The sequence below is a fragment of the Rhinatrema bivittatum genome, chromosome 1, assembly GCF_901001135.1.
Source record: "Rhinatrema bivittatum chromosome 1, aRhiBiv1.1, whole genome shotgun sequence".
In the NCBI taxonomy this organism is placed as follows: Eukaryota; Metazoa; Chordata; class Amphibia; order Gymnophiona; family Rhinatrematidae; genus Rhinatrema; species Rhinatrema bivittatum.
This window is the reverse complement of record NC_042615.1, coordinates 487531251-487543267: the sequence shown is the minus strand read 5'-3', so window position 1 is coordinate 487543267 and position 12017 is coordinate 487531251. Positions and strand designations below refer to the sequence as shown.

At 46.2% G+C, this 12017-nt stretch overlaps 1 protein-coding gene across 9 annotated transcripts in view; it reads right to left on the bottom strand.

Annotated features, from left to right (window-relative positions):
* The window catches only part of HUWE1 (HECT, UBA and WWE domain containing E3 ubiquitin protein ligase 1), a 907188-nt gene that overhangs the window by 55247 nt on the left and 839924 nt on the right, over nucleotides 1–12017 (bottom strand). For all 9 annotated transcript variants that reach the window (XM_029607938.1, XM_029607967.1, XM_029607972.1 and 6 more), the window contains 3 exons: nucleotides 7273–7560; nucleotides 5543–5648; nucleotides 5173–5290 (listed from right to left, as the gene is read on the bottom strand). In XM_029607938.1, coding sequence (XP_029463798.1) covers nucleotides 5173–5290; nucleotides 5543–5648; nucleotides 7273–7560 — 512 coding nt within the window. The remainder of the gene's footprint in view (nucleotides 1–5172; nucleotides 5291–5542; nucleotides 5649–7272; nucleotides 7561–12017) is intronic.

Sequence of the window (12017 nt, the reverse complement as noted above, 5' to 3'; positions counted from 1 at the left end):
CTTGAGTGTCATTCGGACCGCCTGGGCCTCCAGGCGGTTGATGTGCCACTTGGATTTGGGCCATGGACCAATGACCCTGAGTTGACTGAGCCTGACACACCACTCCCCAGTTGGAGAGGCTGGCATCCGTCGTAAGGACAATCCACTGGGGAGTCTCCAGAGGCATACCCCTTGACAGGTGATCGAGGGAAAGCCACCACTCTATGCTGGCGACGGTAGATTCGGGAAGCGGAAGAAGTACCTGAAAGTTCTCAGAGACCGGCTTCTAGCGGGCTAACAAAGCTCTCTGCAAAGGATGTATATGTGCAAATGCCCAGGGAACCAGATCTATAGTGGAAGCCATAGAGCCCAGTACTTGAAGGTAGTCCCAGGCCGTGGGCAATGAGAGAGAGAGAGAAGATGCTGGACCTGTTGCATCAGCTTGAGCGCCTGAACCTCGGGTAGGAAAACCTTGGACACCCGAGTGTCGAAATGAGCTCCCAGGAATTCCAGAACCTGGGAGGGCACAAGGTTGCTCTTGGAGTAATTGACAATCCACCAAGGGTGGTGAGGACCGACACCACACGACTGACTGCTGCCACACAGAGCTTCTCTGACTTCGCCCGGATGAGCCAGTCGTCCAGGTAGGGATGGACTAATATTCCCTCCTGCCGGAGGAAGGCTGCAACCACCACCATGACCTTGGTGAATGTATGAGGAGCGGTGGCGAGACCAAACGGGAGTGCCTGAAACTGGAAGTACCTGCCCAGAATATGGAAGCAAAGAAACTTCTGGTGTTCCTTGCAAATCGGGATGTGAAGGTAAGCTTCCGTGAGATCGAGGGAAGCCAGGAACTCTCCGGAGCGAGCCACCGCTATGACCGCCCTCAGGGTCTCCATGCGAAAATGGGGAACCTTGAGGGCCCGGTTGACTCTCCCGAGGTCCAGGATCGGACGGAAGGCGCAGTCCTTTTTGGGGACGATGAAGTAAATGGAATACTGGTTGGATCCCTGTTCTTTTGGGGGAACAGGGACCATGGCCCCGAGCTCCAGGAGCTTGGCAAGAGTCTGACAGGCTTTCGACTGCCGCATGGCGAGATCAGGTGTCAGTTGGGAAGCTCCCGAGCAAATTCTAACGGGTAACCTTTGTTGATCACATCGAGGACCCACTGATCCGTAGTGATTTTGGCCCATTCCTCGAGAAAAAGGGACAGACGTCCACCTAAGGCGCGAGCGGAGGAAGGGGCCAGCCGCATCTCATTGCAAGGACTTTGCGGCGGATCCAGGGGGTTGCCATCTCTGAAAGGCCAATGCCCCCAAAAGGAATGAGACCATGCCTGCGATCTGATGGAGGAATTTCGCTGAAAGGACCCTCGGGGTTTGTTGTACCTGCGCTGACCCCTGAAACGAGAGCTCGAAGGAAAAAAAGGACTTGGACTGTTTAGGGCGGTCCTCAGGCAGCTTATGAACCTTGTTGTCTCCCAAGGATTTAATAAGCTGTTCCAGGTCCTCCCCAAAAAGCAACTTGCCCTTAAAATGAAGAGTGCCCAATTGTGACTTGGAAGAGGAGTCTGCCACCCAGTTTCGCAGCCAAAGGAGATGCCTGGCGGAAACCACAGCCCTGGCCTGCACCTGGAGGAGATCATAAAGAGCATCAGCTCCATACGCAACTGCACCTTCAAGCCGCTCCGCTTGTTCGGCCTCAGCAGCCGGGAGGTCCTGGGTGCTGAGCAATTGTTGAACCCACCTGAGGCTTGCCCGCTGCATGAGGCTGCTACAAACAGTCACCTGGACTCCTAAGGCCAGCACCTCGAAGATCCTCTTAAGAAGTTTCAGCTTGCGATCTTCAAGATCTTTGAAAGCAGTCATCCCCACTACTGGGATAGTGGTGCGCCTGGTGACAGCGGACAACGAAGTGTCAACTTTGGGGACCTTTACCATATCTAGGGCCTGATCCGCAGGGGATATTAGCTTATCCATCGCCCTGCCCACTCGGAGGCCAGACTCGGGGGATTCCCATTCCCTGAGCAGGAGCTGCATAAGCATAGGATGAAATGGAAAAGTACGAGGAGGAGCTCGAAGGCCCGCTAAGACCGAGTTCATAGTCCAAGAATTGGAGGTACTGTCAGGGTCTTCTGAGGGAACCTCAATCCCAATTTCATCCAGAACAAAAGGAATGAGTGGATCAAGTTCTTCCTGGTTAAACAATCTCAGAACCCAAGGGTCATCTCCCTCCACGGGCGGATTCCCCAGTGACAGGTCTGGGTCGACATCTTGATCTTGCCGAGGAGCGGGCTGAGGAGGATCATGTAGGTCTGGACCACCAGGCACAGTCCTAACCCTGGTAGCACCCTGCGAGTCTGGGGAGCCAGGGCCCTGGCTGCCAGCCAAACGAGGGATTTTTGCCGTGGGGAGCCTGGAGGGGGAGCCCCCTGTTCCTCCAAGCTGGCCAAAAAAGATCTGTGCAACAAGAGCACAAACTCCGGGGGAAACCCGGGGTGTGCTCTGCCAGGCCAGGGAGGGGGGGGGGGGGGGAGGGGCCTCTTGGGGGTGTCAGAAACAAGAACAGGAGAGTCCATAGGGCTTAAATTAGGCAGTGATTGAGCAAAATCTGGATCCCCTCCCCCCTGAGGCTCAGAGTCTGCAGTGAGGTCCGGGCACAAAATGGCCGCTGTTCCCGCAGATGTTTGTGAGGATGGCCCGGACACACGCTTGCCAACCCGACCTCAGTTCGTCAATTTAACAGGTGCCACAGAGGGTCCCTCCCCTCCGGGCAAGCAGACCGAGCAAAGGCCGTTGCGGGAGAGCCGCGAAGCAGGCTCCTCGGAGGCCAAGCAAAACGCTGATCTTGACATCGGGGCCGTGAAGAAAACAGCTGATTCTGCCTGCACAGAAGCGCGAGAGGCAGTGAAGGCTGCAAGCCGCTTCTCGGCAAAGTGCCGTAAAGAATAGCCTTTTCCCCTTATAAAATAAAACTTGAACTGTTTGTGGTTTTTTATGTTCAAGAATCACTTAACAGGCTTTATTGAGACCTGACACAGCAGAGGAATGTAAACTTCTCTGCAACGGGATCCGAGGCATGCACATCTCAGGGGTCACCACAGGCAAGGTAGGGGGAGTGACTGGACCAGCAGTATCACCCCTAGGCAGGGAAAATCCAAGGCCACTGGAAGAAAAGGAGCCCTAGGCTGAATTAATCAAGGGGAAAAAAACCCCCTAGGACTCCACAAGAGCCAGGAAACAAAACTGTCTCCTGTGAGAACAAAATACACTGTCCAACTTTTTTTTGTTGTTGTTGTTGTTGTAGAAAATACTTGACCCAGGAAGAGCTGAATGAAAAAATCTCTGGAGAAGAAATAGAAGATTCACTAAGGAGAGGGAACCGCAGGTTCGCCTGACTGCATCTGCTGAAACCAGAGAAATACTGAGGGGCACAGGGTGAGCACTCTCCTTATATGGGATACCCTTTCAGTTTTTCTCTGGCTCCATCTGCTGGACAGGAGGCTCAATCCACTGTCTGGACTGATCCGGGTACGTACAGGGAAAGGGAGATTATGTCCACCATCTGCTAGAGACAGAGAATACTGGCAGGCCGGGGTCACTGCAGGAGTATATATACTATGACATCCGCTTTCTCCATCTCCATCTGCTGGCAGGGGTGCATAACCCACTGGGCCTAAGTCTATCTGTCTTCATGCTAGGAAACTGAATACTTCTCTGCTTCTGGACGCTGTCAGCTGAGGGTGAAGTGGACCAGGATCCCTGGCATTCCCTCCCTCTGAAGATGAGGGCCAAGCTATATCAGGGATCACCAACCCCCCTGCTCACTCTGCTCTACCCAAGAAATAGCCCACGAAGGAACCCAACACCTAGAGGAGCCACACTCTTCTTAGAAACCTCTTCCAATTTTTAATCTTTTTTTCTTTTTTTTTTAAGTTCAAAATCTCAGACTGCAGGTTTGCACTTCTACCATTTGCTGGAGATAGAAATACTCTGCAAATGGCACTCACTGTTACATAGCAGTGCTTGAAAAGATTTTATCATTTGCCTCCATCTGCTGGTAGGGATGCAAAACCCACATGTCTGGACTGATCTGGGGAATGAACAGGAAATTATTTCTATGGCACTTAGCAGTGATTCCACAGCATCAAAAAAGTACTTTGAAGCAGCTCTGCTGCATGCACCCTTTGGTTTATTGTCAGCAGGGCATTCAGCTCTGCTTTGAATACCTTAAAAAATAGCAGTACACAACAAAGGGGAAAATAAAGATAACAGTGAAAATATAAGAGAATAAAGTGGCAATATAGGAATTAAAATTACAAATCAATAAATTAAAATTGAAAAGGCACACAAAGTATATAAATACTTTTTATAATCACAGTATCAATAAATATTAAAAATATATTTAACAAATCTCCATATGAGCAGACTGGTAAATTTTAAAAGCCTTACGCATGCCAAAGCCGGGAGATATGCACGTCTCAGGCCGGCACACACTGCGCAGATTTTAAGAACAACCCATGTATACGCATAACTCCCAGTACGTGCACAAAGTTAAAAAAAAAAAAAAGGGGCAGAGCAGAGAAAGAAAAAGAGATGTCCACCTAAATACTCACACAAGCACACGCCAGGGGTCCCCATCGCATAACTTTACTTTTGCTATTGCTGGCATGTAAATCAAAAAATAAAATCAGGGCTAGTCAGCAGGGTTTTAAGGGTCAGGTCTAACGGGGAGAAGGAAGCCTTTAAAACTAGGTGTGTTATCCCCACACTGGGTGAACTAGGAATGAACTGGGAAAAGGTTAAGTAGCCTTGGCATGCACCCCTTATAAAAATCCCCCCCACTTATGCAGAAGAGACAACATTCGCACATCTATATAAAATTAAGCGCACATGTACGCACGGGTCTTAAAATTCCCCTTAAAGTATCTTCATATAAGCATTCTGGTTTTATGCTTATGTATGGTTCTTAATTTTTCTTTTATGTTTATGTGAAGATTTGTTTTAACAACATTTTTGTTTAATGTAATATTTATTTACATTGTGATTATTAAAATTGGTATCTATATACTTTGTGTGTCCTTGTAATTTAATTTCTGTATTGACACATTTTCCTCTTTGGTGCATACTGCTATGTTTGTTATCTACTCCTAGGGTACTTTGCCTCTATTTTACTTTATGCTGCTTTCAATACCTGTCATTTTCATCTGGCAAACTAGATGAACATATTCCTTCTTGTTCTCCTCTGTCACTAGGATATTGGCTCCATTAGGTTTGAGGTCACGAACTTCACAAACTCCAAACTCCTGGACCTGGAAATCAAGTTCAAATGCTTACCAGTCAGGCAACTGATAGACAAAGATACTATTAGCTGCCAATTTTCTACCACAAACTTCTGCATAGACTGGGAAATATTGTTACATGATGCCCACCTAACTTATCAAATCTAAAAAATGTAAGCATAAAGCCCTAACTGTTCTGGTCCTGGAGAAAGGTATGCAGGCTGCAATACCTTTTATTGGCTTCAACATAAAATGTACATGAAATACATGAGCTTTATGTACCTCAGTGCTAAAGGTGAGATCATAGCCCAGGGTGGAGACGTCATTCTCAAGAAGGTATACCAGGCCTTGATAGAAGTGATAGTCTTCACTTTCCATGTCAGTGTACCTGGAAAGACAGGCAACATGTGAATAACCTATAGATCAAGGCATGCACACCAACAAAATTCAGAGATGGAACCAATAGAGAGGTCTAGCATGACACCACATTTATTTTATTTATTTATTTATTTTAGTTTTTTCTATACCGGCATTCGTGAGGGTATCACATCATGCCGGTTTACAATAAACAGTGGAGTGAAAAAAGGAACAATGAACGAAATAAACAAACACAAAATAGTTACAGTTACAATAAAACAGGGATGAGTACAACTGGGAGCAAGAGGAAAAATGAAAGGAACTTTAACATAGCATATTAACCGAAGTATGACGGGGTATATTACAAGAATTATGTGATTTACAATGATTTGTTCATTTGAAATAATTACAGCTTTTTATATAAGGGTAGTGGTCATAAGTGATGGTTTTCTGCATACTGGTAGTGCTTGGAAGTTGGTTGTAGGTGTTGGAAGTTGGTTGTAGGTGAGGTGAGTAATGAGTTTAATCCGAGTCAGGGAAGGCTTTTTTGAATAGCCACGTTTTGAGTCTTTTCCTGAATGTTGGGAGGCAAGGTTCCTGCCTTAGCTCCGTTGGGATGGAGTTCCACAGAGGAGGTCCTGCTGTGGAGAATGCCCTGTGTCTCTGAGAGTTATGTGAAGGGAGGTTTTGGAATGAGGTACCTGAAGCGAATCTTTATAGTGCTCTCTTATAGGTCTGGAGGATGTATGTTTTTTGAAAGGGATTTGTAGGTTGAGCGGAGCGATTTGTTGGATAGATTTGTATATTGTGGTGATGGACTTGTATAGTATTCTAGAATGATTCGGCAGCCAGTGTAAGTCTTTGAGGATAGGGGAGATGTGATCTCTTCTCCGTGAATTTGTCAGAATTCTGGCTGCCGTATTTTGAACCATCTGAAGAGGTTTAGTATGTGATGAAGGGATACCTAATAATAAGGCGTTGCAATAGTCTAACTTGGAGAAGATTATTGCCTGAAGGATTGTCCTGTAGTCATGGTTGTGGAACAGTGGTTTTATTCTTTTAGGACATGCAGTTTATGGAAGCAGTCCTTTGTGGTTTGGTTTATAAAAGCTTTTAGGTTTAGCCGATTGTCGATTATCGCTCCCAGATCTCTCACTTGGGCTGTTTGAAGGTTTGCTGAAGGATTTGTGGGGGGGGTAGCTGTTCATTCATGAATGAGTTAATCGAATGAACACCTTTACTGAATATGGTTCCTGAAAAGACTAATTTCATAGTAATTACCATTTCATGGAACTACTAGATTCACAACCTTACAGCATTCAGTTCAGTTTTCCTAAGACAATTAAGTTGTTTTGAAGCTATGCTGTGTATGGGTGACAGGAAATATGTATGTCTTTCTGGAAGCCAGATCTTATCTAATGCAGCTATTTTTTAATTTTATTTCTTCCATCATGATGGACAAAAGCAGATTCAAGTTTTGGAGATTATCCCTAGCCAACATCAATTTACACCTCATGAAAAATTAAACAGAATCCCACAAGTAGTGTGGGGGCTCCCTAATGAATAGCATGCAATGAAAAGGCTACAGAATAGATTACTATAATTGCAAATGTCCCTTCATTAGAAAGAACCCCAGTGCTCTCAAGCAGACTCACCTGACTGACTTGCCCAGGATGTGTTTGTAGAAAGACCGGGTGAAGTAGCACTCCAGTAACCGGTTATCATATACAGCCTTGGCCACGATGCGGCCTACAAACTTGAAGTAGCTAAGGTGGTTGGGGTTGCAGTGGGAGGAGGGGTTGATGGTGTAGGTAACCCTGTCACCAGGAGAGGTACGGAACAAGGCATACATGGGGTTGAACATCTCCCTGGAGATGATCATGTACCATTCCCGGAGTAGGCCACCAGCGTCCTGACCTTCCTCCCCTTCGAATACTATGTACCTGGGAAGAACAGGAGAAATAGTGTCAGAAAAAAGTAATAATGTCTTAACTCTGTTAATTCTGATTATATTTGTTCTCCACATCAACCTGGACAGTTAGATTATGCTTCCCCCTTTCCAGCTGAGATTAACAGACCAAGATCTCTCCTTCTTTTGAGATCTGCCTCTGATATCAGCACCATGGTTCCTGTTCCCTAGACAAGAAACTTTCATAGCAATAAAAACTGAAAAGAATTTAAAAAATAATCCACTTGTCAGTCTTGAAAACACTGGAACTCTAATCAGACAGAGAATACTAGCTGATGTTGGTGGTGTACCACCTTTAATACCAGTGGTGATATCACCGGAAAAGGCTGTGCTCTGTCTCCATCTGCTGGCAGAGTGGCAGAAACCCTTGTGTCTGGACTGGTCTAGCAGGATAAGGAGGAGTGGAATAAGGATGACATTTCAAATACAGAAGCCTTTTAAAATTCTATCCAAATGGGAGTAGTAACCAAAGTGGACACAGAGGAACACAGTTTGGGGCCAGCATTAAAACTAGAATTCAGAGCCATCAATATTGTAAAATGAACCAATTGAAGGGGATTATCCAATAGGTCCTTTGTGATTTTAAACAAATCCTAGGGTCAATTCAAAGAGTTTTGGAGGTGTAATGTAAAAATGTTTTCTTGACTGTCTGAAAGATTGCCCTATAGAACCTCAATGAGGCACCCTAAATGGCCGTGGTTTCTACATCGTTTAGCTTATGCCAATGATGCTCTGGCAGTCACATTTCTTTTTAGGGCAATAAGATCTTGAGAGAACCATAGCCAGCACGAGTGCACTGTTAACCCGCCACTGGACGCGCATTTTCCCTTACCCTCCTTAAGTTGGAGGGTGCACAGAAAAGCAGTAAAAACTGCTTTTCTGTGCACCCTCCAACTTAATATCATGGCGATATTAAGTCGGAGTCCCGAAACTTTCCAAAAGTAAAAAAAAAAAAAAAATTGAAGTCGGCCTGTGGCTGTCGGGTCGACAACCGGACTCTCAATTTTGCTGGCATCCGGTTTCCGAGCCCGTGGCTGTCAGTGGGCTCGAGAACCGACGCCAGCAAAATTGAGCATTGGCTTTCAAACCCGCTGGCAGCCGCCGCTCCGGTCCAAAAGGAGGCGCTAGGGACGCGCTAGTGACGCGCTAGTGTCCCTAGTGCCTCCTTTTGCCCGTTTTTACCACCGGGCCTCATTTAAATACAGAATCGCGCGCACAGGAGAGCGGGCGTTCGCACGCTCTCCCGTGGACTTTACTGAATCGACCCGTTTATCGATCATCTGGGCCAAGAAAGTCCATGAATATCTTTGTAAGTCCTCACACCCACCAGCAAAGTCAAGTTGACATGGGAACATTTCAGAAAATAGTGATAAGATAACCCTAGATTGGTGGTCATATAAAAATACCTGAGGGACAAAGCTAGTTCAGGAGGGCAATGTCAACATTAGAATGCCAGAACTCCGTTAAACAGAGTATTATTTATTTTATTTAAAAATATTTATATACCGCTTTTACAATATAAAATTAATCAAAACAGTTTACATACAGAACATACATAATAAAAATATGAAATCTCAAACAATATCGTATAAAAACTAAAAAACAACAAAAACATATGAAACAATAAAACTACTAAAAACTAAAAATTAATATCTAATCTAGTATTCGAGCACAAAGTCTATTCAAGTCTATTCAAGCGCATAAGTCTATTAAAGTCAAGTTTAAGGGGAGTGGAGGAGGGTGAGAGTCGAGGGTGATTAGGTGTGTTCTGATGCAGGAATCTTAAAAGCTAATTGAAATAAGTAAGTTTTTAATGATTTCTTGAAATTTGTCGAAGAGAGTATGGTAGAGAATTCCAAAAGGATGGACCAGCAACAGAGAAGGCTCTTTTTCGTGTAATGTCCAGCTTGCAAGACGGACTGAAGGAATATCCAACAAGTTTTTAGTTGAGGATCTTAAGTGTCATGTTGGTTTATAAATTCGTAGAATGGAGCATAACCAAGTTGAAGAGGGTTATGTATAAGTGAGTGGATAATGGACAATGTTTTATACTGGATCTTGAATTTAAAGGGAAGCCAGTAGAAAGAATTGGAGATATATAATTTTTTAAAGAAGTACCGGATAGTATACAAGCAGCAGCATTCTGAACTAATTGGAGGGGACAGATAGCTGAATCAGGTAAACCCAGATAGTGTGCGTTACAGTAATCGAGTCGTGAGAAGACAAGGGACTGAAGGACTGTGTGAAAATCTTGATAAAAAAGCAGGGGACAAAGGCACTTTAACCATATTTTTCGCTCCATAAGACGCACAGACATTTTCCCCCAACTTTTGGGGGAAAATGTCTGTGCCATTGGTCGGCTCCCGTGACATAGTTAGGGCAAAGGGCCATCGGCGCCATTTTGATTACTGGCAGCCGACGTCCCAGGTGCAGGAGATTGCTCCCCGACCCCCGCTGGACCACCAGGGACTTTTGGCAGGTCTTGGGGGTTGTCAGGAGGGAGAGGGATTGTACTTGATTAAATTTAAAGGGTTGGGATGGGGTTTTTTTCCCCCCCCACAGAAAGAACAATAAAAGTTTTCTGATCTGGGGAGTGGACCGAAATGGCCTTCCCCAGACCCGAAAACAAAATGGGGACAAAAAAAAATTTTATGCACTCCCCTAATTTGCTCCATAAGATGCACAGATGCCCGGGAACAGAGACGATTTCTTTGGGATGAGAAAGTAACGGGAGTAGAACCCTCTCTGCCTTGCTGTGCTCGGGGAACAGGTTCCACGGCCCTGGCGCCCAAAAGGGTGGACAGTTCTGACTCTAGAAGAGTTGTGTGATCTTTTTGCATCCACAGTGGATTGGGTGGTGAATCCGGGGTACCATGAGGAAGTTTAGATGGTATCCCTGGGTTATGATGGATATAACCCATTGGTCTGTGGTAATGTTGAGCCAATTGGTTATGAAATGATGAATTTGACCTCTTACTGGTAAATCTGGTTCTGGATTTATGGAGTGGCTGCTGTTCTCTGGAAAAGGTTTCAAAATCCAGATGCTTGGTGTTATGTTTAAGTAAGAATGTGAACCCTGGGCTGAGATGAGAGATGTCTCCGCCCACAGGGAGGAGCCCTGTGAGCCTCACCGTCAGCAGGCACAGTCTCAGTGGCGTGGGACACAGCTAGAAGTGGAGACTTTATTATGAAGGAAGGAAAAGGTAATGTCCACAGAATTGGAGATATAGTAGTATAGTCCTGGGCAATGGGACTTACCCAGAGTGAGACCTCAGCTGAGAAGATCCAGTAGTGGCCCTCAGAGCAGGGTATGCCAGGGATCCCCTCTATCGACTGTAAGCACCGCAGGAATACAGATCTGGTAGTGGCCCGTGGAGTGGGGAATGCAGAGGATGTCTGTACAGTAGATGTTGAACTGGTAGTGATGCTGGAACCTGTAAGTGGCTCCTGTAGATGGTGTACCGGTATTCTGTAGAGCAGGAAAGCTGAAAGGCTTCTACTGAAGAAAGACTGTGGTGGCCCGAGGGTCTGGGAACACCGTGTGGAATCCACAATGCAGTCTGTATAGAAGTCAGTAGAGGTACTCACAGTAGATGGTTCCTGGAGAGAAGAAGAGACCTGAGACGTAGGTCTAGTAGCAGACAGGCAGGAAAGCCCTCCGAGGAGCGGATAGCCGAGAATGCAGGGAGCCCCCAAGGAGTGGGTAATCAGAGCGTCCGGATGCCAAAGCCAAGCCAAGTCAGGAACAGGAAGTCCTTGAATGTGGAGAATTCAGCAAGACGGAACTCCTTGCTAACTCGAGAAAGGCAAGGAAGGGCTGGTCAGATTACATACACTAGCAGGTTGACATCGGGCGGGGACGCCCCCGAGTTTCCTGCCATGACTTGTTCAAATGAGGCCCTTGCACGCGCATCTATGTAACTCCGGGTCCAAGATGGTGGTTGGCAGCGCCCACGCTGTCCCAGGAATGCCGGAGAGGTCGGCGGGGACTGGCAGAGGCCGCCATTCTTCCCAGACTTGATGGATTGGGGGGAAAAAAAAAAAAAAAGGAGGTGAGCATGAGAGGTCGCAGCCGTCTGCAACTGACAGGCGTAACACTTGGCCTGTTTGTGGAGGTGGCTGAGGTCTAGATGTTTTGGGCTGTCGAGGATGTGCTCTCTGAGATGGCCTAGATGTCCGTACGCGAGACGTAGGTGGGTAGTATCTGCGTGGGCGATAAAATGGTTTTTTTTAGGGTCCCTTCTGGTGGATTTTCTCACAGAAGAAGGGGCCTCGGTAGTCACTGTTGATAATTAACATAGGGTCTCATTGTGGTCTTTCAATTGTATTTTGTCACCAAATAGATTTTCACCAGTGCATGGTAAATCGGCAAGTCTGTCTTGGATTTCAGGTCGCAAGTCAGATGCTTTCAGCCAGGCCCACTGCCTGGCG